The sequence below is a fragment of the Dendrobates tinctorius genome, unplaced genomic scaffold (genome assembly GCF_039654945.1).
Source record: "Dendrobates tinctorius isolate UK_male_01 unplaced genomic scaffold, ASM3965494v1 ptg000011l, whole genome shotgun sequence".
Taxonomy (NCBI): Eukaryota; Metazoa; Chordata; class Amphibia; order Anura; family Dendrobatidae; genus Dendrobates; species Dendrobates tinctorius.
In genome coordinates, this window is record NW_027361679.1 from 54,417,233 (window position 1) to 54,444,256 (window position 27,024).

Below are 27,024 nucleotides of genomic sequence, written 5' to 3' on the forward strand. Positions count from 1 at the left end.
GCTGCAGACGCAGTCAAGCAGGAAACCTCAGACGCAGTCAAGTGTCACGCCGCGCTCACCTGGGGGCGGGACCTCGGTCCCAACGTCATCTCTTCCAGATCCGCGGTCGCTCCGGGGGTCCCGCCGGGTGCGCACGCGCACCTCGCTTACCTAGGTTCCTGTCTCCTCCATGTTATGTGTGCGCTTGCGCGCTCCTCTCTGTTCGGTCTCAAGGTCCGTCCTCTCTATGGTACTGGAGGACTTGACCCGGAAGCCCTAGTGATCATGTGCTATATCAGGCTACCTCTTCCTAGGGGAGGTGCCTGATTATTGTTGTGCTTCCTGGCTTGGTCTGCCGTGTCCCTGCCTGGCTGTGCGCTGTATTCGGGTCCTCTGTCTTGTACTCTGCTGTGCCTCTTGGCACACGCTTTGAACCTGCACTCTGCCTTGTACTCTGTTGTGCCTCTTGGCACACGCTCTAAACCTGCACTCTCTGCCTCATACTCTATTGTGCCTCTTGGCACACGCTCTGAGCCTGCACTCTGCCTTGTACTCTGTTTTGCCTCTTGGCACATGCTCTGAGCCTGCACTCTGTCCTATACTCAGTTGTGCCTCCTGGCACACGCTCTGACCCTGTACGCTGTCTCATACTCAGTTGTGCCTCCTGGAACATGCTCAGGCCCTGTGCTCTGTCTTACACTCAGTTGTGCCTCTTGGCACACGCTCTGAGTCTGCACTCTGCCTTGTACTCTGTTTTGCCTCTTGGCACATGCTCTGAGCCTGCACTCTGTCCTATACTCAGTTGTGCCTCCTGGCACACGCTCTGACCCTGTACGCTGTCTCATACTCAGTTGTGCCTCCTGGAACATGCTCAGGCCCTGCGCTCTGTCTTATACTCAGTCGTGCCTCCTGGCACACGATACAATCATGTACTCTGTCTTATGCTCAGTTGTGCCCTCTAGCACACACTCTGCTCCTGTACTCAGTTACACCTCCTGGTGCACCTGCTGCCTAACTCAATACTCTGACGTGCTCCTCTGCACGCATCCTGCTTTGCTCACACCCGGACGTACTAGTCGCTGCACGCCATACGTGTTCCCGAGTACACCCAGTACCGTCTTGTACACCACGTGTTCCTGTGCCCACGCTTTACACGTTCTTGCAGACACATTCACTCGTGTCTCCTGTGAGACGGTCACCTGGTGCCAGCAGTCGTGGTACCTCACTCCCTGGGGCTTGCCCCTGACACTCCCTGTATAGGGGGTGGTCCTCACTAGGTCAGCTCGCCCTGGGAGGGTTGGTGCCACGACCCAGAGGGTCCACTCCAGTGTTCGTCACATCAAGCATAGGATAATTACAAGGGCAAATACACACAGGACAGACAGGATCGAGTTTACACTAGACCAATACAAGGACAGGTGCAAGCAGGACAGACCGGACCAGATTCACACAGGTACTTTCAATGAATTAACAAGAGTACACAAAGATCGCTAACGTACCGAGACCACAGAATAGAGAGAGGTTCTGGATCAGATTCTGCAGGTTCTTTGAGATAAGTGCCAGTGCAGACATTGCAGGTCATTAGAGATAGAAGCAGGTTCAGACACTGCAAGTTTAAGGAATAGGTACAGGGAAACACACAGCAGGTTAGGGAAGGATCCAGGCATGGAAACAAACAGGCTCAGTGATAGGTACTAATTCAGACAAAGATTGACACAGGTTCAGGATTCAGGCCTGGGTACGAAGCCCCCAGATTGACGGAAACAGAAAAAGGTCAGATACACATGCAGACTCAGGGTAGAGGCCTTGGTATACAGCCCCTAGGGTGGAAGAAACAGGAAGAGGCAAGATCAGAAGCAGGATAGGATCTGGCAAGTCAGTTGCACACAGAATGAGTGTTGCTCAGGCTCCTTCCTATTGCTGGAGGGGACACATTCGCTTTAAGAATCAGGAATGGAAGGCGCAACTGCTTTAAGCATACAGCCAGGAAGTATGCACACAGCAAGCAGAGGCAGAACTCACTGCATGGCCAGGAGTGGGGAGTAAGTCGGTGTATCTGCCTGGTGGTGGTGGAAAGCCCTGCAGTGATGCAGGCCAGGATGTTACAAAAATAAAAACTTTTTAATTTTTTTAAAAATTTTTGTGGAAAAAATGTGATTTATTATTTTCACGGCTCTACATTATAAACTTCTGTGAAGCAGCTAGGTTTCAAGGTGCTCACTTCTCATCTAGATAAGTTCCTTGAGGGGTCTAGTTTTCCAAATGGGATCACTTGTGGGGGGTTTCCACTGTTTAGGTATATCAGGGGCTTTCAAAACGCGATTTGGTGTCTCCTCATGATTTCCAGATAATTTTGCGTTCAAAAAGTCATATGGTGCTCCTTCCCTTCCGAGCCCTGCTATGCATCCAAACAGTAGTTTCCCCCCACATATGGGGTATCAACCTACTCCAGAGAAATTGCACAACAATACTCGGGGTCCTTTTTTTCTGTTACCACTGTGAAAATAAATTATTTTTGACTAAAATATAATTTTTGTGGAAAAAATTAGATTTTTTATTTTTACTGTTCTACGTTATAAAATTCTGTGAAGCACCTGGGAGGTTCAACGTACTCACCACACATCTAGATAAGTTCCTTGAAGGTCTAGTTTCCAAAATGGGGTCACTTGTGAGGAGTTTCTGCTGTTTAGGCACATCAGGGGCTCTCTAGACACGACATGGCATTCGCTTTTGATTCAAGCCAATTTTGCGTTTAAAAAGTCAAACAGTGCTCCTTCCCTTCCGTGTGCCCAAACAGTTCTGAGGACAAATTGCACAGCAATATGTGGCGTCCATTTTCTCCTCTTATCTTTGTGAAAAAAACATGGGGGCTGAAAGATTAATTTTGTGGAAAATATGTGATTTTTATTTTTACTGCTCGATGTTATAAACTTCTGTGATGCACCTGGGGGGTTTAATGTGCTTACCCTACATCTAGATAAGTTCCTTGAGGGGTATAGTGTCCAAAATGGGGTCAATTGTGGGTGGTTTCTACTGTTTAGGCACATGAGGTGCTCTCCAAAGGCGACATGGCTTCTGCCCTCGATTCCAGCTAATTTTGTGTTCCGAGCCCTGACATGCACCCAAACAGTGGTTTTCCCCCATGTATCGGGTGTCAGCATACTAAGGAGAAATTTCACAAAACATTTTGTCGTCCATTTTCTCAAGTTTCCCTTGTGAAATTAAAAAAAAAATAGGTCTAAAGTAACAGTTTTGTGAAAAAAACTTAAATGTTAATTTTTTCCTTCCACATTCCAAAAATTCCTGTGAAGTACATGGAGGGTTAATAAACTTCTTGAATGTCATTTTGAGCACCTTGAGGTTTCCAATTTTTAGAATGCTGTCAATTTTGTGTATTTTGTGTCGTATAGACCCCTCGACCCCTCAAAGTTACTTCTATTGTGACGTGGTCCCTAAAAAATATGAAGAGAAGTAAAAAAAAAACATAGTCAACTTACCAGTCTGCTTATTTCCCAAGCCAGCCAACACGGATCATGGTGAGTCGCCACTGAACTTCTTAGAACAAAAAAAAAAAATTCCAGCGCAAGGCAAAGCAGCTAAAATGAAACAATGCTATTGGACTACTACAAAAAGAGTGAAAAATTCATGTAAAATTCTTAATACAGCAATTACCTATACACACCATAGGAGAAGATCTACGCGTTTCAACTTAATAAAGTCTTATTCATGATCTCATCATATTTTTTCTTGTGTCCTAAAAAATATGGTTTTGTAAATTTTGTTGGAGAAATGAGAAATCACTGGTCGACTTTTAATCCTTCTAACAAAAAATATTAAGTTTCAAAAATTGTGCTGATGTAAAGTAGATGTGATAAATGTTATGAAATATTTTCTGTGACATAACTCTGATTTAAGGGTATAAAAACTAAAAGTTTGAACATTGCAAAATTTTCTCCAAATTTCCCGTTTTTTCACAAATAAACGCAAATTATATCGTATAACTTTTACTACTATCATGAAATACAATATGTCATGAAAAAACAATCTGAGAATTAGTGGAATCCGTTGAAGCACCGTTGAAGCGTTTCAGAGTTATTATCTCAAAGTGACACTGGTCAGAATTGTAAAATTTGGCCTGGTCATAAAGGTGCAAACAGCCTTAGGAGGTAAATGGATTAAATAATAAGTGTCTATCAGCAATTGGCTGGGGAGACTTTAGGATGTTGCGCTTTCCCTTTAAGTAGGAGGGAGTTCACGCGCCCTAAGCACAGTGCCCGGGGATCTGCGAGCCATGCACAGACCTCTAGCAGCAGCAGGAGGAGGAGAAAGTGCAGGGCTGGGGTCGCGGCGGTGAGGCGGCGTCCCTGCCGAGGGAGGAGGGAAGCATGCAGGAACGCCGGCACTACAGTACCCTACCTTTACACCCGCTCTTCTTCAAGCCCGCAAGAAATTTCTCCAGGAGGAAAGGGGCATGGATGTTCTCTCTGGGCTCTCACGACCTCTCCGCATGACCCCTTCCAATCCACAAGAAAAAAGGTTTTTCCTCGTGCTTTTTCTGGCCAAAATATTCTCTACCTCGAAAATGTCCTCAGAGCTGACTGGAGCAGGAGTGGTACATGGGTCCTTGAAGAAGGGACTGAGGATGACAGGTCTAAGGAAAGATACATGAAATGAAGTGAGGATCTGTAAAGAGGCTGGGAGCTTGAGCTTCTAAGCTATGGCATTAATCTGTTTGAGAACTTGAATGGACCGATGAAGAGAGGAACCAACTTATACAAGGGTAGTTTGAGATGGATATACCTCGAAAAAAGCCAAAACTTATCCCAAGGATGAAACAGAGGCGGGTCTAGATGTCTCTTGTCCACGTGTCTCTTCATCTGTTTGGAAGATTTAATTAATGTGGTCTTGATATCCTCCCAGATTTTAGAGAAGCCCTTGTCGAGAGTTTCAACAGCAGGAATGGTAGTGGTAGTAGACACAGGGAACGGAATATTGGAGTGTACGGCTGTTAGGCAGGCATAGCAAGTGCAGACAGGTGCCGGTGGGCGCGGCTGAAAGGCAGGGAGGCAGGTAATAGCAGGGTCGGCTGGAATACAGATACTGTAATATAGGTACAGACAGGTACTGACAGGTTCAAGGAACCTGAGAACTAGCAAGCATGCATCAAGGTAGAGTGAACATGTTGCTCAGGCACACCTCCCATGAGATGGAGGTGCCTTTAATAATGTCTCCTTGCCATTGGCTGAGGACACTTTAGGACGGTGCGCGCTGTCCCCCCAAATTTTTGTTTGCAAACTTGGTTTTTTTCACCATTAAAAAATGTACTGATGAGCAGATTTATATTGCAAGGTAATTTTTACCACAAAATGTATACTGTAGGAAACAATTCTCAAAAAACAATGTCAGAATTGCATTTTTTTCATTGTTTCTCCCTGCTTGAATTTTTTTTCTCATTTTCCAGTACATTATTATGGTAAAATGAATGGTATCATTCAAAAGTACAACTCATTCCGCAAAAACCAAGGCCTCATATGTTTATGTGGACAAAATAATGAAAGAGTTTTGGCTCTAGGAAGAAGGAGAGGAAAAAACGAAAATGCAAAAATGGAAATTGACCAAGCCATAAAGTGGGTAATGAGCAGTTGATAGGAGAATCTTGGAAAACAAACTTTTTTTATTCATAAAAGAAAAACAGAATATACAGGGGTAGTAAAAACTGACACAAACCAAAAATGGATCCAGAAAACTGGTGAAAAAAAGAGGTTTTAATGAAACCTAAATTCGTTGGCATTTTTTGTTGTAGTTTCCTGATTTTGCCACTTGGGGGCTGTAAATGCACATGATACGGATTTTCTATATGGAGTTGAGTGTAGAAAATCTGTAGGTTTTGTAGCAGCTCAATTATTCTTATTATTTATAAAGCACCATTGGTTCCATGGTGCTGTACATGAGAAGGGGTCACATACAAATTACAGATATCACAGTAAACAAACTAACAATCACAGACTGATATAGAGGGGAGAGAGGACCCTGCACTTTCGGGCTTACATGCTACGGCATGCTGGGGAAGGAAACAGTAGGTTGGGGGATTGCAGCAGCTCCAGTGATGGTGAGACGGTAGCTCCATTGATGGCAAAGAGGCAGCGGGGATCATTGCAGGCTGTAGGCTTTTCTGAAGAGGAGGGTTTTCAGGTACCGTCTGAAGGATCCGAGTGTGGTTGATAGCCGGACGTGTTGGGGCAGGGAATTCCAGAGGATGGGGGCTATTCGGGAGAAGTCTTGGAGGCGGTGGGGTGAGGAGCGAATAAGTGTGGAGGAGAGATGGAGGTCTTGGGAGGACCGGAGATTACGTGAGGGAAGGTATAGGGAGATTAGTTCAGAGATGTATGGAGGAGACAGGTTGTAGAAGGCCTTGTAGGTCAGTATTACTTTAGTAATTTGAATTGGATACGCTGAGGGAATGGGAGAAGCGGAGGAGTAGCGAGGAAAGAGATGAATTAGTCTGGCGGCAGAGTTGAGAATGGACTGGAGAGGTGCAAGGGTGTTAGCAGGGAGGCCACAGAAAAGGATGTTGCAAAGGTCGAGGCGGGAGATAAGGGCATGCACAAGTAGTTTAGTAGAATGAGGGTTGAGGAAGAGACGGATTCTGGAAATATTTTTGAACTGGAGGAGGTGGAGAGAGCTTGGATGTACGGTTTGAAGGACAGGGCAGAGTCAAGGGTTACTTCGAGGCAGCGGGCCTCCAGTACGGGGGAAAGCGTGATTGTTGTGAGCTCATCTGTTCATTCACCTTTTGTGTCCGAGGATCTCCCTCTTCTGGTGAAGGAAGGTAGTGAGGCTGATTTGGATGAAAGAAACCAAACACCTGATCTGGTGGATTGTGACTGGGTAACTGGAACTTCAGACTGGATATAAGGCAGCCGACACCCTTCTGAGTGGCTGGTGATTTCTCTGCTGGATTCTTGGAGACCAGTCTGATTCCTGCTTCCCAAAGATAATTTTTTGCTCTGCTATTGAACTTATTAGTTTTGGTTTTGTTTACCTTGTTTTTTGGAGTTCAGCCATCCCCTGCAGGGGGTGTGCTGGATTCTTATTCCTTGATCAGTGTTCTCTTTTGCTCTGCCTTCAGAATATTCTGAGTGTTGATATAGGGTTTGAAGTCTAGTGACTTCAGGGTCCTTTTTGCTTATCAGTTGTGTTGGTAATATTTTTAGCAGGGTTTTCTCAGATTGCAGACAGCAGCTTTTCTGTCTTGTCCTCTTTAGTTAGCTTGGGCCCCATCGTTTGCTCAACCTATCTTTCTATCTGTGTTAGTGTTTTCATCTTGCTTCACCATCATTATATGTTGGGGGCTGCCTATTGCTTTGGGGTCTGCTCTGGGGCAGTCAGTTTTTCCCTTTTCTCTCTTTAGGCTTATTTAGATCTCCGGCTGTGACGAGGTGTCTAGGATCACCGTAGGAACACTCCACGGCTACTGCTAGTTGTGTGATAGGATTAGGAGTCTGCAATCCGCTAGTTTCCAACCTCTCTGATTTTCTGGGCTGAGCTTGTGTTTTGTTTTCTCCTCCTCGGTGACTCAATCATAACAGAATCACCAGCCATACCGCAGATTCTAGGGTACTCAAAAGCAGGAAGGAATTGTTAAAAAAAAAAAAGTGTCAGAATTTTTTTTGTGTGTGTATATTTTTTCCTCTTTTTCTCTGAGGCCGCAGGAGGAATATTTTTTTTTTTCTGATGGAGTTTAAGCAATTGTCTGATCGTGTGGAGCTGAAGTGCGAGGAATTTCCGCCTATCTTGCTCATTCACACACTGCTGAACCAAAAATCCCCACTCCTGATGTGTTTTTTGGGGATCGGTCTAAATTTTTGAATTTTAAGAATAATTGTAAATTATTTCTTGCCTTGAAGCCTAACTCATCGGGGAACTCTGCGCAGCAGGTTAAAATTGTCATCTCCTTGCAGCGCGGCGATCCCCAGGGTTGGGCGTTTTCTTTAGTGCCAGATGCTCCTATTCAAACAAATGTGGATGCATTTTTTCAGGCCTTGGGGTTGTATGATGAACCTAATGCGTTTGATCAAGCTGAAAAGACCCTGTTGGCATTGAGCCAGGGTCAAGATTCTGCAGAACTGTACTGTCAAAAATTCCGAAAGTGGGAGGTCCTCACCACTTGGAATGATGGTGCCTTGGCAGCTCTCTTTCGGAAGGGTTTGTCAGAAACCGTAAAAGATACTATGGTGGGATTTCCTGTTCCCTCTGGTCTTGACGATTCTATGTCATTAGCCATTCAGGTTGATCGGCGTTTACATGAAGGTAAAATTACATGGGAAATGCTGCCACCTGTTGAACAAATGTCTGAACCTATGCAATGTGATAGTTTAGAAGACGTAATAAGCTGTGTTTTTTCTATGGAGATGCCTCTCATATTATTTCTGTCTGCCATAAACGAGAGAAACGTTTTGCACACATATTTGCTGTAGGTGGTGTACAACCTAAGTTTCTTCTGGCAATTACTCTGATCTGCTCCCTGTCCACATTTTCCACTAAAGCCTTTGTAGATTCAGGAGCGGCCTTGAACCTAATGGATTTGGATTTTGCTAAACGTTGTGGTTTCCCTATGACACCCCTGCGGACGCCTATTCCTTTGAGGGGTATTGATGCTACTCCGTTGGCGAAGAATAAACCTCAGTTTTGGACCCAGGTGGTAATGCGGGTCGCCCCAGACCATCAAGAAAATTCCAGATTTTTGGTGTTGCATAATTTGCATGATACCATCGTTCTGGGGTTCCCCTGGTTGCAAATCCATAATCCAGTTTTGTATTGGAAATCTGTGTCAGTGGTGAGTTGGGGTTGTCGGTGTGCTCTTAGTGACACTCCTGTTTTCTCCACCTCTCCCCAGTCGCATGAGGTTCCTGACTATTTGGCTGATTTTTATGATGTGTTATTGAGAGTAAGTCTGCGTCTTTGCCTCCTCATAGGAGTTATGACTGTGCAATTGAGCTGAGTCCGGGGTGTAAATTTCCCAAGGGTCGACTTTTTAATTTATCTGTACCCGAACATGAGGCTATGCATTCTTATATTAAGGAGTCGTTGGAGAAGGGTCATATTAGACCATCCTCTTCACCCTTGGGTGCTGGGTTTTTTTTTGTGGCCAAGAAGGATGGTTCATTAAGGCCCTGTATTGACTATCGCTCCCTTAACAAAATTACTGTTAAATATCAGTATCCGTTACCCCTGATTTCTGACCTATTTTCTAGAGTTAAAGGTGCTTGCTGGTTTACCAAGCTTGACCTCAGGGGGGCATATAATCTTATTCACATTAAGCATGGGGATGAATGGAAGACAGCGTTTAATACTCCGGAGGGACATTTTGAGTACCTGGTGATGCCTTTTGGGCAAACTAACGCCCCTTCTGTCTTCCAGTACTTCATGAATGATATTTTCCGGGACTTTGTGGATACGTTTCTGATCATCTATTTGGATGATATTTTGATCTTTTCCAGGGATTGGGACTCTCATGTGGAACATGTTCGGACTGTGTTCCGGATTTTGAGGGAAAACTCCCTGTATGTTAAGGGATCGAAATGTCTTTTTGGTGTACAGAGGATTTCATTTTTGGGATTTATTTTGTCTCCGTCAACTATTGAAATGGACCCGGCCAAGGTACAGGCCATTTATGATTGGGTTCAGCCCACTTCTTTGAAGGCTCTCCAGAAGTTTTTGGGGTTTGCTAATTTTTATCGTAAGTTTATAGCCAATTTTTCTGTTATTGCTAAACCATTGACTGATTTGACTAAGAAGGGCGCTGATTTGCTGAATTGGTCTCCAGAGGCTGTTTCTGCTTTTCAGGAACTGAAGCGGAGGTTCACTTCTCCGGTTTTGCGACAACCCGATGTCTCACTTCCATTTCAGGTGGAGGTGGATAATTCAGAGACTGGTGCAGGAGCTGTTTTGTCCCAAAAGGATCCTGTAACATCTAAAATGAACCCCTGTGCCTTCTTTTCCTGAAAGTTCTCTCCTTCGGAACGCAACTATGATGTGGGGAATCGAGAACTGTTGGCCATGAAGTGGGCATTTGTGGAGTGGAGACATTGGTTGGGGGGAGCTAGAAATCAAGTTGTGGTCCTCACTGACCACAAGAATTTGATCTACCTTGAGTCGGCTAAATGCTTGAATCCGAGACAGTCCAGGTGGGCCTTGTTTTTCACGCGTTTTGATTTTGTGGTCTCCTTTCTTCCGGGCACTAAGAACGTTAAGGCTGATGCCCTCTCTAGGAGTTTTTTGGCTGATTCTCCTATTGTGACCATGCCTGCTACCATCTTAGGTGAGGGGGTGGTTCTTTCTGCCATCTCGCCCGATTTGAGACGTGCTCTGGAGAAGTTTCAGGAGGATAAGCCTGAGCGTTGTCCCAGTGGTAGGTTGTATGTTCCTGACCAGTGGAGGAGGAAAGTGATGTCTGAGGTTCATTGCTCCGCGTTGGCTGGTCATCCAGGTATTTTTGGTACTAGAGATTTGGTGAGTCGGTCTTTTTGGTGGCCTGCCTTGTCTCGTGATGTCAGAAATTTTGTGCAGTCCTGTGGGACTTGCTCCCGATCTAAGCCTTATTCTAGTGGGTTGTTGATGCCCTTGCCGGTGCCCAGGAGGCCATGGACCCATATTTCAATGGATTTTTTTTCTGATCTGCCTGTCTCTCAGAGGATGACTGTTATCTGGGTGATTTGTGATAGATTCTCTAAGATGGTCCATCTTGTACCACTCCCTAAGTTGCCATCTTCCTCAGAGTTGGTGCCCTTGTTTTTGCAACAGGTGGTTCACTTGCACGGGATTCCTGAGAACATTGTATTGGATAGAGGAGTTCAGTTTGTCTCTAGATTCTGGAGGACCTTTTGTTCCAAGTTGGGAATTCAGTTGTCCTTCTCCTCTGCATTTCACCCTCAGACCAATGAGCAGACGGAGAGAACAAACCAGACTTTGGAGGCTTATTTGAGATGTTTTATATCTGCTGATCAGGATGATTGGGTCTCATTTTTACCCTTGGCCGAATTTGCTTTAAATAATAGAGCTAGTTCTGCCACTTTGATGTCACCCTTTTTCTGTAACTTTGGGTTTCATCCTCGATTTTCTTCAGGGCAGGTGGAGTCTTCTGCCTGTCCAGGGGTTGACACTGTGGTGGAAAGAATGCAGCAGATTTGGGACCAAGTGGTGGATAAGTTGTCTCTTTCCCAGGAAGAGGCCCAGCGGTTTTCTAACCGGCATAGGACCCTTGGTCCCCGGTTTAAGGTGGGTGATATGGTCTGGTTGTCATCAAAGAATATCTCTATGAAGGTGGCTTCTCCAAAGTTTAAACCTAGATTTATTGGACCTTATAAGATTTTGGAGATTATTAATCCGGTCTCTTTTCGGTTGGCTCTTCCTGTCACATTTAAGATTCATAATGTGTTTCATAAGTCCTTGTTGAAGAGGTTTGTTGAACCAGTGGTTCCTATGGCGGCACCTCCTGACCCTGTGTTGGTTGAAGGTAACATAGAATATGAGGTAGAGAAGATACTGGATTCCCGTCTGGCTAGACGGAGACTCCAGTATTTGGTTAAGTGGAAGGGTTATGGTCAGGAGAATAATTCCTGGGTCTCTGCCTCTGATATTCATGCCAAAAGATTGGTGCGTGCTTTTCATCGGGCTCATCCTGATCGGCCTGGTGGCTTGGATGAGGGTTCGGTGACCCCTCCTCAAGGGGGAGGTACTGTTGTGAGCTCATCTGTTCATTCACCTTTTGTGTCCGAGGATTTCCCTCTTCTGGTGAAGGAAGGTAGTGAGGCTGATTTGGATGAAAGAAACCAAACACCTGATCTGGTGGATTGTGACTGGGTAACAGGAACTTCAGACTGGATATAAGGCAGCCAACGCCCTTCTGAGTGGCTGGTGATTTCTCTGCTGGATTCTTGGAGACTAGTCTAATTCCTGCTTCCCAAAGATAAGTTTTTGCTCTGCTATTGAACTTATTAGTTTTGGTTTTGTTTACCTTGTTTTTTGGAGTTCAGCCATCCCCGCCTGGGGGTGTGCTGGATTCTTATTCCTTCATCAGTGTTCTCTTTTGCTCTGCCTTCAGAATATGAGTGCTGAGTGCTGATACAGGGTTTGAAGTCTAGTGACTTCAGGGTCCTTTTTGCTTATCAGTTGTGTTGGTAATACTTTTAGCAGGGTTTTCTCGGATTGCAGACAGCAGCTTTTCTGTCTTGTCCTCTTTAGTTAGCTTGGGCCCCATCGTTTGCTCAACCTATCTTTCTATCTGTGTTAGTGTTTTCATCTTGCTTCACCGTCATTGTATATTGGGGGCTGCCTATTGCTTTGGGGTCTGATCTGGGGCAGTCAGTTTTTCCCTTTTCTCTCTTTAGGCTTATTTAGATCTCCGGCTGTGACGAGGTGTCTAGGATCACCATAGGAACACTCCACGGCTACTGCTAGTTGTGTGATAGGATTAGGGGTCTGCAATCCACTAGTTTCCAACCTCTGATTTTCTGGGCTGAGCTTGTGTTTTGTTTTTTCCTCCTCGGTGACTCAATCATAACACGTGATGATGTCAATTGTTTTAGAAAAGTCAGGTAAGGAAGATCTGTGAGATGGGGGAAAGATGATTAGTTCAGATTTGTCCACATTGCGTTTGAGGAAGCGAGAGGAGAAGGAGGATATGGCTGATAGACACTCTGGGATTCTGCAGAGCAGAGAGGTGACATCTGGGCCAGAGAGGTAGATCTAAGTATTATCGGCATAAAGGTGGTACTGGAATCCGTGGGACTTTGAGTTGCCCCAGGCCAAGTGTGTAGATTGAGAAGAGTAGGGGTCCTAGAACAGAGCCTTGGGGGACTCCAACAGAGAGAGGGTGGGATGAGGAGGTAGTGTGGGAGTGGGAGACGCTGAATGTGCGGTTGGAAAGGTATGAGGAGATCAAGGATAGGGCGAGGTCTTTGGGAGAGGATTTGTAGTAGGAGGCAGTGGTCAACTGTGTCGAAAGCAGAATTACACATTACAATATTTTCTGCACATAAATTGACCGCAACGTGTCATTTCTGCTGATTTTCATTGTGGATTTCACCTTTTGGAATGCATATCGTGAAATAAATTGCAAATCCATGCTAAAATCAGTGTGTAACACACAAATTTTACTATGGAAATACTTTACTTTTGTAGTCAGTGAAAAATGGACATAATTGTGATTTAACGTCCAGGTTCCTTGGCTGGTCATCAGCGCACGGAGCCGCCCTGGTCCCGGCGGTATGGAAATCCAATGTACAAGAAAAGACATTTATTTGATCATCATATTAAAAAGCACAGATATGCAGATATGGGCAATCCCTGTGCAAGGAAAATCCTACATGTTTCAGCCTACACTGTCTTATTCATGGATGATCATTCCCTTTCTTCTCCTACTTTGGTTTGACCCCATCCTCCTCTCTCTGGCACATTCCTCTGTTATATGTGAAAGTATATTTGTATATTTGGTATTTTTAGTTACCTCTGTTCGTATTACCTTGTTAGTTTGGTTGGTGTACAATGGTATACTAGTACTCTTCTCTTCCCTGGGTGGGGAAGGGTACAGACTGAGGGCGATTCAGGAGCTAAGGCAAGGTACGTGGCTCCTGCATCTTCACCATCAGAAGTAATCCGGGGAACAGGGTGAGTTAGGCCGCTTCTTGTGTTAGGGATAGGGAAAGGGCCGATGGTCCCGGGACACCCGACAACAGAACTGTGACAGCAAAACTGATGTGAAAACAGCATTGATGAAGAGTGTATTTACAGTAATTGCCGATAGTGTTGGTCCCCTGAATTTGTTCCAGAAAATAAAGTATTTCTCCCATAAAATTATTACAATTACACATGTTTTGTTATGCACATGTTTATTTGCTTTGTCTGTATTGGAACAACACAAAAAAAACTGAGAAAGAAAAGGCAAATTGGCCATAATATCACACAAAACCCCAAAAGTGGGCCAGACAAAATTGTTGGAACCCTCAACTTAATATTTAGTTACACAACATTTGGAATAAATAACTGAAATCAATTGCTTCCTATAAATATCACCAAGCTTCTTACACCTTTCAACTTTTGGACCACTCTTATTTTGCAAACTGCTCCAAATCTCTCATATTTGAGGTGTGTCTCCTCCCAACAGCAATTTTAAGATCCCACCAATGGTGTTCAATGGAATTTAGATCCGGTCTCATTGTTGGCCACTTCAGAACTTTCCAGCGCTTTGTTTCCATCCATTTCTGGGTGCTTCTTGAATTATGTTTGGGATCATTGTTATGCTGGAAGACCCTTGACCTAGGATGCAAATCCAGCTTTCTGACACTGGACACTACATTGAGACCCAAAATACCTTAATAACCATCAGATTTCATGATGTCTTGCACACAGTCAAGGCGCCCAGTTCCAAAGGCATCAAATCAACCCCAAAACATCTTTGAACTTCCACCATGTTTGCCTGTAGGTAATGTGTTCTTTTCTTTGTAAAGCCCCCGTCACACATAGCGATCTCGATGCTGAGTCACAAGTTTTGTGATGCAACAGCGATCTCGACAGCGAGATCGCTGTGTGTGACACTGACCAGCGACCGGCCCCCCCTGCCGGTTATCACTGATCGTCCTGGAATAGCCAGGACATTTTTTGATCGCTGGTCTCCCGCTGACCAGCACGCATCCGCTGCGTGTGACAGGCGGGAGGCCAGCGATCAGCGCGCTGGTAACTAAGGTAAACGCAGGGTTTCTAAGCATCGGGTGGTACTTAGAAACCCGATGTGTACCTTAGTTACCAGCGCGCTTATGCAGGGAGCTGGTAACCAAGGTGCACATCGGGTTTCTAAGTGACGCCCGCCCCTTAGAAACCCGATGTGTACCTTAGTTACCAGCTCCCTGCATCAGCGCTGGTAACTAAAGTACACAGCACGCTGCGCGCTCGGCATCGCTGGTGAAGCTGTCCGTTTGACAGCTCAGCAGCGATCATGTAGCGACTCACCAGCGATCCTGACAAGTTGATACCGTTGTCAGGATCGCTGGTGAGTCGTTATGTGTGACGGGGCCCTTAGTCTCATTCCATTTTCTGTAAACAGTAGAATGATATGCTTTACCAAAAAGTTCTTTCTTGGTCTTATCTGTCCACAAAATGCTTTCTCAGAAGGATTTTGGCTTACATACACTACATTTTGGCAAACAACAGTCAAGCTTTTTTATGCTTCTGTGTCAGCAGTGGGTTCCTCCTGGGTTCCCTGCCATAGCGTTTCATTTAATTCAAATGTTGACGGATAGTTCGTGCTGACACTGATGCACCCTGAGCCTGCAGGACAGCTTCAATTTCTTTGGAACTTCATTGGGGCTGCTTATCCACCATTCAGACTATCTCATGTTTCAACTTTTCATCAGTTTTTCTCTGCTGTCCACATCCAGGGAGATTAGCTACAGTGCCATGGGTTATAAACATCTTGATTATGTTGCGCACCTTGGACAAAAGAACATCAAGATCTCTGAAGATGGACTTGTGACCTTAAGATTGTTGATATTTTTCAACAATTTTGGTTCTCAAGTCCTCACAGTTTTCTTCTCTCTTTCTGATGTTCATGCTTAGTGTGTCACATACAGACACACAATGCTAAGAGTGAGTCAACTTCTCCCCTTTTTATCTGGTTTCAGGTTGATTTTCTTATTGCCCACATCTGTTATTTATTACAGGTGAATTTGAACGAACATCACATTCTTGAAACAGAGTTGTTTACCCACAATTTTGGAAAGGTGTCAACAATTTTGTCCTGCCCATTTTGAGTGTTTTGTGTGAAATTAAGTAGAATTTTCCTTTTTTTTTTCCACAGTTTTTGTTGTTTTAATACACACAAAGGAAATAAACATGTGCATAACAAAACATGCACAATTGCAATAATTTTCTGGGAGAAATACTTCATTTTCTGGAACAATTTCAAGGGTGCCAACACTTTCGGCCATGACTGTATGTGTATTTATGGAAAAGCTATTAAGTTCCATTGTTCTTTGTCCTCTAAACAGAACTCTCTTTTTATCTGTCACTACTGAGATTGACCATTTTTCCATTAGTCTTTCAGCAGACTGTGTCCACATGATAAAAAGATTAAGGTATATCTGCCCACTTGATCTGCAGCATGGGGGATTTTTGCTAAACCTAGCATGCTTAACATATCACAGGTTTTTCCTTCATCTGCTTTGTTCTCCAAGACAAAGCAAAGCACTGGGCCCTGCTCTTAGGAAAACAAATACTTATTGCCTTGTATTGGGGAAGACAAATAAATGGTCTTGAGATACCTTTGTCACCTGGTTATCAGTCCCAGTCACAGCATGGTGTGTTTGTTTTCACTAGTCCTCCTTATATATAAGGATGAGAAGTGGCAGTATAATACACTGGGGATGATGAGGACTGGTCAGGCTGGCTACCTGTCATATGGCTAAATACAGACCTTATAATGGATTATATTCAGATTTCATTTCACCCTGTCACTCTGTACCAGCTGGCTGCCTTCCCATGGGCTGTGCTGTACTGTTATCTCTGCTCCTATGGCCATTTGCCCGCCATAGCCAGGTATGCTTAGATGTGATAATGCCTTTATTCTTACTGCTAGATCAATAAGGTGTCTATTATATGTAAGAGTGTAGCCAATGAAAAACAAAACTTTCTCCCCGTAGGGTGTCTCTATAAGGGATTTTAAGTTTTGTTTCAATGCATGTGACTATGTAATTTAAATTGGGGTAAATTTACTAATGGTAGCTAACATAAAGATGAGAAAAATGTATGACAGTGGCTCTTGCTGGATGATAAATTACCCTTTAGTCTAATTTTACATTAGTCTCTTTTTTTGCTTACTTTTTGGCAAAAATTTGAGTCATAAATTTGGCACACGTTGCATTTTGAAGGAGTTGTCCAGGACTTAAGACCTATTGCAAGGTAGGTCATCAATATGAGATTAGTGGCGATCTAACACTCGGCAGCCCCACCGATCAGCTTATATCTGCTTTGGGGGTTGACAGATTAAAGCAATGTACTGGGGGTTATGTTGTACTATGGGCACTTTATCTCTTATTCAAGTGAAGGTGCAGTACCTGGCAGCATCCACAAAACAATGTATAGGGTTGATGTATATTATTTACTAGAAAACAGATACAGGCGAACTAAGTGAATTGTTGTTTGGGTGCTTCTTAAATGTGCTTAAAACACAGTGCAACTATATTTTCCAGAAATTCACCAAATCATTGAGTTACAATTATTTACTATTTTTGAGATGGGCAACATAGTGGTTCAGTGGATATTCTAGTTTGGTTAGCAAACAGCGTCGGCCATCGCTTTCAATGGATAAGCCGTAGCGCTCCATCTTCTCTTGATGCTTCGCATCCTCACTCACCAACAATGGCGCTGACCCTCTCTGCCGTGAGTGTGCCTTTCTGTTACTCCGCTTGTTCTGAGGTGGGGCCACTTCTAGCTCACCTGCCCATTTCCTGGGAGTCTCCACTCTTTCTCCCTTGGCTCGCTGGAATGGGCGTGGTCTCTTTTTCTTCCACCAGTCTCATTGGGGGCAGGCATCTTTCATTGCAGGCCGGCTTCTCTAGACAAGCCACTTCCCAGACTGGATGTATTCTCACGCCCTTCCACTTCTCTTATGCCCACAATGGGTAGGTCCGCCTTGCCATTTCTCCCCACTGTTGCAGTCTGTTGTCTGTGCCATCTTTGTTTCCACTGGATCCTTCTCCGCATTTGTCAAGACTTTTTCATGCGTGGTTGGATCCTGCTGAATACGCTAAATATAAAGTGGTTAGAGCGGTAGTCATGACTGAGCTGTTGTCCAGTTACACTCTCTGGTATTTTACAGGAAAACAGTGTCCCAATACCAGTGTGCTATCAGGTGTGGGGTGCATCACACTCACTCACCTTCATCCTCATGAGCCACCGCACACAATTCATGAGACACCAAATTCACTGCAACAAGCCAATGTTTACTGGTCATTTCAAGTTTATCAGGATGTAACATGTGTGATAGGGCACAGCACTCCATGTTTCTTATTTCCTTAGTATAACACATCTTTAGCCATACCACTTGTTCTTCCTGGACTATCCATAAGCCCACTGACTCCGATTGCCAGTCCACTTCAGCAGTGCACCTTTGACGAGCCACCGGCGCTTCACGCAGTTCCACGTCCACCGACCTCTGTATGTCAGAAAGCCATGGTGTGCCCGGCAGCCCCTATGCCAGACCTTGATCTCTGGATGCGACTGCTGCTTTGAACAACTGGTACATGCTGACCATAGGAAAAAGCAATTAGTTCCAGCTGCGTGTAAAAAATTTCTTCTTTATTTCAACATTAAAATTATGTCATCTTCATAGTAAATGCCATACACACGGACACGGCAACGCGTTTCGATCTGTAAGATCTTTGTCAGAGCCATGGCTCTGACAAAGATCTTACAGATCGAAACGCGTTGCCGTGTCCGTGTGTATGGCATTTACTATGAAGATGACATAATTTTAATGTTGAAATAAAGAAGAAATTTTTTACACGCAGCTGGAACTAATTGCTTTTTCCTATTGATTACACGTCAGTCCAGACGGAGCTCCGAGGTCTGCGGTGAACACTTGGTGAGCTGGCTTTTGTTTGTTTTCATGACATGCTGACCATACCAGCTCACTGTTCTTGAACTTGACATTGTCACAGTACTTTCCTATCTAACTCATCAGGAAGTGCCCACTTTTCACTAACTATATTCTATCCTGTAGACTAAACCTATTGTCCTTATACCGTTGCTAACCCACTTAACTATATGAAGAGTATTTATACTATCCCAAGTCTAGCTCTGTGCTTACCCTGCACTATGCATTACTCACATTGTACACTTTTCATTACTTATGTGCTGTACTTTACCATCATACAATATAAAAATATAAACGACGCATCACTATTCACATTACATGTAAAACCGGAGGTAGGAATGCAGCTAAACAGTCCATCACTGCTACAGTGCTCCAAGATGTACCGTAATAGTAAGAGGTTAAGCATAGTTGTTTTATATGGAATAGAGTCTATAAACATGAAAATGTTATCTTTTACTTACTTTTTCCCAAGTTAATCGTTTATAAACTAAGGTTTTGACGAGGTACTTATTAACTTTTGTAGTACAAACTATATTGTTGTTCTTTATATTTCAGATACTTCTATCTACTTGCTGGAGGAGTGATTTTAGCCATTATGTCAATGGGTCATTATGCCATATTGGTGTTCACCCCTGCCCTGGGTGCTACAGTGATATTTCACACAGTCAGCTACCATTTCGTACACAGATGGGCCTTTCTGCTGCAGATGGCATGGCAAACTGTGTGCCATGTATGGATGATGTACAGACAATACTATTTAGAGGAAATAATGACTGTAGAGTAAGTATAACAGTTCAGAAGAGTTACAATATCCAGCTATCAGAAAACAGAAGAGGGAACTGATCCTGGCAAGACAGGGCTGCCACTAGAAATTTCGGGGCCCCATACACTGGCAAAATTTTCGGGACTCCCTTGAGACTCCGCCCAGGCTCCACCCCAGCCCCGCCTCCACCCCTCAAACTGTCCACAGTCCCACTGCTCTCTCTTGGAAAAACTCCACTTCTCACCAATCAAAAGTTCCAATCACTTGATCACACATATAGCCAGCAGCTTTTGTTGTGGCAAAAAGATTTTTTTAAGCCATCACCACGACAAGGTAGACTCTTTTGGCCGGGCCCTACTCTAACCTATTAAACATTTGTTAAAATATGCAATACAATTTAAGTATATTTTTATTTATTTTTCAATTTTTAAAATGACCAATAATATCACATACAAAGGACAAATACCACCGCACCATGTCCAGATCACATGTTACTACCACATGGTGACCAATAAACAAGTATCACAACACCATGGTCGGACAACGTATTACCACCACATAGTGATGCTGATGATTAATAAAAAAACACAATACTAATATCACCATAAATGCTATTATACACAGGAGATCTGTACTTAGTATGCAGTGTCTGTGTACAGGTAATACAGTGATTACCGGTGACATTAAACACAGGAGCTCTGTATACAGCATCAGTGTACAGGTAATACAGTGCTCATCGGTGGCGTGATACACAGGACCGCTGTATATAGTATACAGTGTATAGTGTCAGTGTACAGGTAACACACAGACTCACCAGTGATGTCTCTAGGTGAAGTCCTTCATCTTCACTTTTCATCTTCATTCAGCACAGACTGTCATCACTTCTTCCAGTCAGGGCTCATCTCTGCAGGAAATAACACAGTTATCTAGAGCATCGCTTGCAGAATGCATTGCTTAATTTTTCCCAAATTCTAAACTACACCAGATGAAGAAAAAAATCGACATAGTGTCAGTCTGCACACTAACAGGACCGCCTCCCCCATTTAAAACAGTATCCTCAAAAAATAAAATAAATGCAACACTGCAGTAATATCCCTTAATTAGCCCCTATGATAATAATGTCCCCCATCTTGGCCCCCGTGTGTCTCATTCCTGGCTCCAGCCATATGATCTCCCCATAGTGCCCCATCTGTCTCCATCGTATCTATCCTGCCCCAAGTCTCCATCCTGCCCCATGATCCTGCACCTTGTGTCTCCATCTTGCCCCATGATCCTGCCCCATCTGTCTCTATCCTGCCCCATGATACTGCACCATCTGTCTCCATTCTGCCCCATATTCCTGCCCCCTGTGTCTCCATCCTGCCCCCTGTGTCTCCATCCTGCCCCCTGTGTCTCTATTCTGCCCCGTGTCTCTATTCTGCCCTGTGTCTCCATTCTGCCCCTCGTCTCCAATCTTCCCCGTGTCTCCATTCTGCCCCGTATCTCCATTCTGCCACTTGTCTCCATTCTGTCCTGTGTCTCCATTCTGCCTCATCTGTCCATTCTGCCCCGATCAGGATGGAAACATATGGTCCATGTGTCTCCATCCTGCCGTCGAGACATATTGCGGCTTGCCCCTTTCAATAAAAATAGATATATTTTTTCTCCTTACCTGGCTGCGTTCCTTCAGCGATGCTCCCTCCAGTCATTTCAAGCGCGCACGCACCGGCGAATAACAATGATGTCATAAGCCGGTGACGTGCGCTCTGATGTCAGCTGCCAGCCTCCGATTGGCTGGAGGCTTTTAACTATAGAGTTTAACAAAACCTGCGTCTCGGACGTAGGTGCAGTTTCTGCATTGGCAGAATCCAGTTTCTGGGGCCCAATGAGCAGAAGAGATGGGGCCCGATGCGGGCCCCCTCTGCTCATTGGGCCCCATACGCCAGTCAGGGCAGTAATGCTCTGATGGCGGCCCTGTGGCAAGATGTATCTAGTTTATGAGAGATGGCACATCGCTAGAAAATGCCATTAATTGTAATTGGTTTTTTTTCTTTGCATGTAGTTGCTGCCAACCAATGGTTGTGCAGAAAAGCGAACTGCATGACTCCATGTAGTGGATTTGAGGTGTGCCGAAGTTTCCTGTACAGTAGGTGGCCAGCCTCACACTTTGTGATAGGAACAATCCTTCTAAGGGTTGATGCTGAATAGAACAGGCAATTGACCTGTAGTAAAGAATAAAAAAATAGTCCTGGATACACCCTTTAATGTAGGCCTCACATATACACTAGAGTCAATGTAATAGTGAAGCCACCAATCAGTTGCTTTTGGAGTTTGTGAAAAAACCCACATAAACTTCATGTCAAGGTTGCCCTTGGTCGCATTCAATCCCAGAATATCAGAACTCCAGTCTACCAAGCTGACCACTGAGCCACCATGATGCCCCAGTACTCTAGCCATGAACTGTGGACCTACCCCTTCCCCACAAATTAATAACATTGGTAACCTGCTTAAAAGGTGTTGTCCCACAATTACAACTTATCTCTTATACATATCCATATTTAATCCTGTCCCAGAGACCTTTGGCAAGTTTCAATCGGGGGATTTCCCCTGTAAAAACGCATTATCTAGTCAAACTAATTTCTTGCATTTTTATTGTATACTTTCTATAGGGTGTTCATCATGATTTCCTCTCTCATGTTATTGACCCAAAAGATCACATCTCTTGCTTTGGATATCCATGAAAAAAAAGTGACGGTGAACATAGATGAGGCAAAGAAGAATGGCCTTCATCATCTGTCAGAGAGCTCCAAACTAGCTGTCCTCTCCTACTTACTGTTCTTCCCAGCACTTCTGGGTGGGCCATTATGTTCATTTGTGGAATTCCAGAAGCAGATCAGTAACTGTAAAGTATGTGATATCCGGACTGTAATTAAAGCCTGCACTTTATTCTTCTTCTTCCATGCACTACAAAGTATTTTGTTTGCCCACATAACCTTTCCATACGACCTCACAAACTGCAGACGATGGGAATGTGTATGTGTAATGTGGAGCACGGCATTGTTATTTAGACTGACCTACTACTCACAGTGGTTGCTGGATGAAGCCCTATTATGCAGCGCAGGTTTTTACACAGGAGAAAGCTCCTATGCAGATTTTACTGACGGGAATATCCTTACGTTAGAAACGACTCACAGGATCTCATGTTTTGCCAGGACTTGGAATAAAAGCACAGCAAAGTGGCTCAGAAGACTCATATTCCAAAACTGCTCGAAGCAACCATTGCTGAGCACCTTCGCGTTTTCCGCTTGGTGGCATGGACTGTACCCCGGACAGATCTTTGGCTTCATGTGCTGGGCTTTGATGGTAGAAGCTGATTACCGGATCCATGCCAAGTTAAGCATTATTTCACAGTCACCTATTATCAGATTTTTATGCAAAGTAATAACTTGGCTCGAGACACAAATGATTATTGCTTTTATCATGTTAGCTGTAGAAATGAGGAGCTTGACAATGCTGTTGGCACTCCTCCTCTCCTTCAACAGTTTATTTCCTTTTTTCTACTGTGTATTATTGATATTCGTAGTAAAAATAAAAGCATAACATGATAAACCCTGTTACTATGCCAAACTAAGTACACCGCTATGAGCCAGAATGGAGATCAACTATGTAAGAACACCTCGTACTAGACCCTGCTTGCATTATGTAGTTAAAGGCCCAAAAAAAAGGATTGACAGCAGAAGTTCCTAAAATAAAATATCACTAATGCCTTCTTGACACAAAGCAACAAAGTAGTGTTCCTGCATCGTAACCAATAAATCTGTGACTTGGAGTAAGCTTTCTGTTTCGCACCAATTTTTATCCCCGTGCACATGTGTTGTAATCTGAGGAAAATACTGATTTAACTATAGTTTGCACTTTGATCACTTATTTTTTCAGGTTTTTTCAAATATGTTAACAATATGTTTTTTTTGCTTTTTTAATTATTTGTTTTATGTAACAATTTTATGACCCTAGTCCTAAATTAAATCCCAACCCTAAGCCTAGCCCAACCCTTAAGCCTAACCCTAGCCCTTCTTCTAACTCTACACCAATCCCTAGTTAAGGTTAGAAAAAGTGTAAAAATGTAAAAGCAACTCCTAGTAATGAATGAAGAGAGTAATTGTCTGCACTGCACTTGATTCAATCCTGTCTTATTGATCTTCTTCTGCCATCTCCGTCACTGATTATGCGAAGCGCAGCAATGGAGATAAATTTGTCATCAGTTGCTGTGCTCTACGTAGGTAGCGACTGAGATGACAAAGCGCGCTTCACTATAATGATCTTTGTCATTTTGGTTGCTACCTATGTAGAGCGCAGCAGCAATAACAAACTCATCTCCCCTGTTATACTCTGCATAAGCAGTTCCATGCGGGCACTCACTTGCAGGCGATGCGGGGAAGAGGCAAAATTTTGCCCTCTTATAGACTATGGCAACCAGGGCATTCGCTCCTTTGCTTGACCTCATGCTACTCCACTGCCCGGGCCACACTTTACATGCATGAGCTGCTGAAGAATTGTGGCACCCCCAGGAGTATGGTCGCCACAGTGGCATTACCTTTATCTTAGGGAGTGTGATGTCATGCTTGGAAGCAAAGAAAGGGTAGCACGTTGGGCAGCACGGTGGCTCAGTGGTTAGCGCCGCAGCCTTGTAGCGCTGGGGTCCTTAGTTCGAATCCCACCACGGACAACATCTGCAAGGAGTTTGTATGTTCTCCCCGTGTTTGCGTGGGTTTCCTCCAGGTACTCCGGTTTCCTCCCACGTTCCAAAGACATACTGATAGGGAATTTAGATTGTGAGCCCCATTGGGGACAGTGATGATAATGTGTGCAAACTGTAAAGCGCTGCGGAATATGTTAGCGCTATATAAAAATAAAGATTATAAAAAATAAAGATTATTATTAAAGGGTCTCTCTATCAGGTAAATACAGAACACAGCACAGTTCCCACTTCAGGCCAGCAGAGGGAGCTCTGAACCAAACTGCTGAGGAGCTGCTCTCTGGGGCCAGAAAAAGTCAATATATAGCAGTCAGTAAAAGCACAGTTTTGTTCAAAGTTGTATAATATAAACATGTACACAGAAATGCATGGAAATAAGGGGAAGGGAAATACCAGGAAGGAGGAAGAAGCATAGCGGTATGCCATCAGCACTCCTACACACAGCGTCCAGGTAAGGCTATATGCCTAAGGCCCATTATGTACTGCTTGGACATCAGCAATAGCTATATGACTGGGTTTACACATTGTAAGATCACACTAACCGGTCTTTTTCTGAGCACTTGCTCTTTATTTTATGAGATATGTTACTCTTTATATAAAAAAACGGTTGTGTGGCATGTATATGTATACATATTCTCTCCGACTGTTTATATATATTTGATTTTTGTCATCTTATGTCGGTGGGCTAACCTGGACCTATGTGGCTCTTGTGTGCTCTATACGGCTTTTATCTTGCCAATCTGTGCATGTGGTATTTCCCTTCCCCTTATTTCCATGCATTTCTGTGTCCATGTTTTTATTATACAACTTTGAATAAAATTGTGCTTTTACTGGACTTTTTTGACTGCGTATATATTGGATTTTTCTGCATGATGTGCAGTTGTTCCTTTATGTCCTATATTTCCATGGTATAGGGCTGATGTGAGTATGATCTCAGTATGTAAGATTACTTTTTTGCCTACCATGTGTACCACAATTGTTTTTTACTATACTCTCTGGGGCCAGGAAAGGGAAGTTGGAGGAGTTCGTGTTAAGAAGGCAAAGTGTGTGGATGTGGGAGAGAGTGGCTGGAGGATTGAGCAGAATTCAGGCTCACTTCTAGCTGTAGCGCTTGGTCCAGAGTCCGGTATCCAAGGTTGTATGGATGCTGATGGTCCTGCAGCAGAAACCGGAGGAACGAGAAGCTGTAAATGCTCTGTTCCCAACTAAGACTCGGAATCACAGCAGTAACGTGTGTGAGCCAGAAAAAGGAGGCTACGGCTGCCTGCCATACGAGGGGAGTTCTAAAGAGAGCAAGCAAGGGGAACTTCAGTGTAACTCAGTACTGCAAGTGCCTCAGATAAGTGCTAGAAAGGAGACTACACAACCCATCTGCATAGAGAGATTCCTAAGTTGCTCCTAGGCTGATCAACTCCTGTTCCATCCTGGACTGCACTTACAAAGCAAAGTAAAGGTAAAGGAAACTGCACCCTGTTGTGTCATAGCCTTCTTCCTGCATCCCCTTCAGCACTGCTACATCTCTGTGCCTAACACTGCACCCTCTTCCTCAACACCTATTACTACTGCCCTGGGACTACAGCTCTACCTGTGGGGAGCTCTTACATCTTGCTGCCTTATACCATCTGTCCCAGAGGATCTGCCTGCAGCGTCGGCTTAACCCCTTCATTGCCGAGCACCACAGGTGGCGTCACGTATCATCCACCTAGAAACTTTATTCAGCTACGTTTCACCCCTTTTGCATGGACGCCCAGGGCCACGGACCGGGTCACCGCCACCATGACACATCCCTCTGAGACCGGCACGGTACCAAGTAACCTCACTGCCCTGGCGGGCGATCCATTTTGGCATCACGAACAGGATTTACGAAGCCCGGTGCCTCCGGGTCCTGTGTGCCAGAGACTGTATTGTGTGCCATAGACTTATTGTGCAATTGCCGACATTACCCCGCTACTTGGCGTGTGCAGGAAGCCAAAGGGGCGTGCCATCGTCGGCGGAGCCTGCAAGAGAACGCAAAAAGAGAGGTGCTGCGCGGGAAGAGACCAGTGGGTGGGAAGTGAGGAGCAGAGGCCTGCAGTCCTGGCGTCCCCTGATCATCCAGCCTGTGGAGCGGCGACCGGTAAGCCAGTGCAACACAGGGCCTGGCCAACGTTAACTAGGGGGGGAAGAGAATGTCTGAGGCAAGAGACGATGCAGCGGTGAACGCCACCGCACCCCCCACAGCGCCTCAAAATGCAGGGGCAAGCGCAGCTGCGGCTCCAATGGCACTGCAGAATCCAGCGGCCAGCGCCACCTCCAGAGCGCAGCAAGAACAAGCACCCACCGCTGCAGTCCCCATAATGCCGCTGTCCATGCCCTATATACCGGGAGCGGCCTGGTTACCGCAGTACTCAGGGGAGTCACATACCCTGAGTGAATTCAAAGAGAGACTGTGCAGTTTATTTGAAGCGTATCCTCTGAAAGCCAAAAAGTGAACATCCGTATTGGGCAGCTAACTGGTGCAGCACAAAGAGAAGTAAAGTCCTGGCAGGACACTGATAAAGAGACTTAAAAAGATTCTGGCTAAACTAAGAAGCACCTTTGACACCCGCACTGCAGCTGAAATAAAAATGAGATTCTTTGGGTGTAAGCAAAGAGTGCAGGACAGTATACGGAACTATGCTCTTAACCTGCAGGAGGCGCTGCGAGCCATACAGCAGATTGACCCAGACAGTGTGAAAGATGGAGACAGACTGTTAAGGGAGCAATTTGTTGAGGGACTCCTATCCAGTACCTACAGAGCACAGCTGCGCATCATAGCACTACAAAACCCTGATCTAGACTTTGCAGACTTTAAAGACAGGGCTATCCGGGTGCTGCATGAACCAAATCTCAGCCATCCAGCGCCCTCTAGGCGCCCAG

At 44.6% G+C, this 27,024-nt stretch overlaps 1 protein-coding gene across 2 annotated transcripts in view; it reads left to right on the top strand.

The window, feature by feature from the left end:
* Positions 1–23,203, top strand: part of MBOAT4 (membrane bound ghrelin O-acyltransferase MBOAT4) — a 34,454-nt gene extending 11,251 nt beyond the window's left edge. For both annotated transcript variants that reach the window (XM_073542433.1, XM_073542440.1), the window contains exons 2-3: positions 19,184–19,408; positions 22,040–23,203. In XM_073542433.1, coding sequence (XP_073398534.1) covers positions 19,184–19,408; positions 22,040–22,970 — 1,156 coding nt within the window. In that variant the 3' untranslated portion in view covers positions 22,971–23,203. The remainder of the gene's footprint in view (positions 1–19,183; positions 19,409–22,039) is intronic.
* The last annotated feature ends 3,821 nt before the right edge of the window (positions 23,204–27,024 follow it).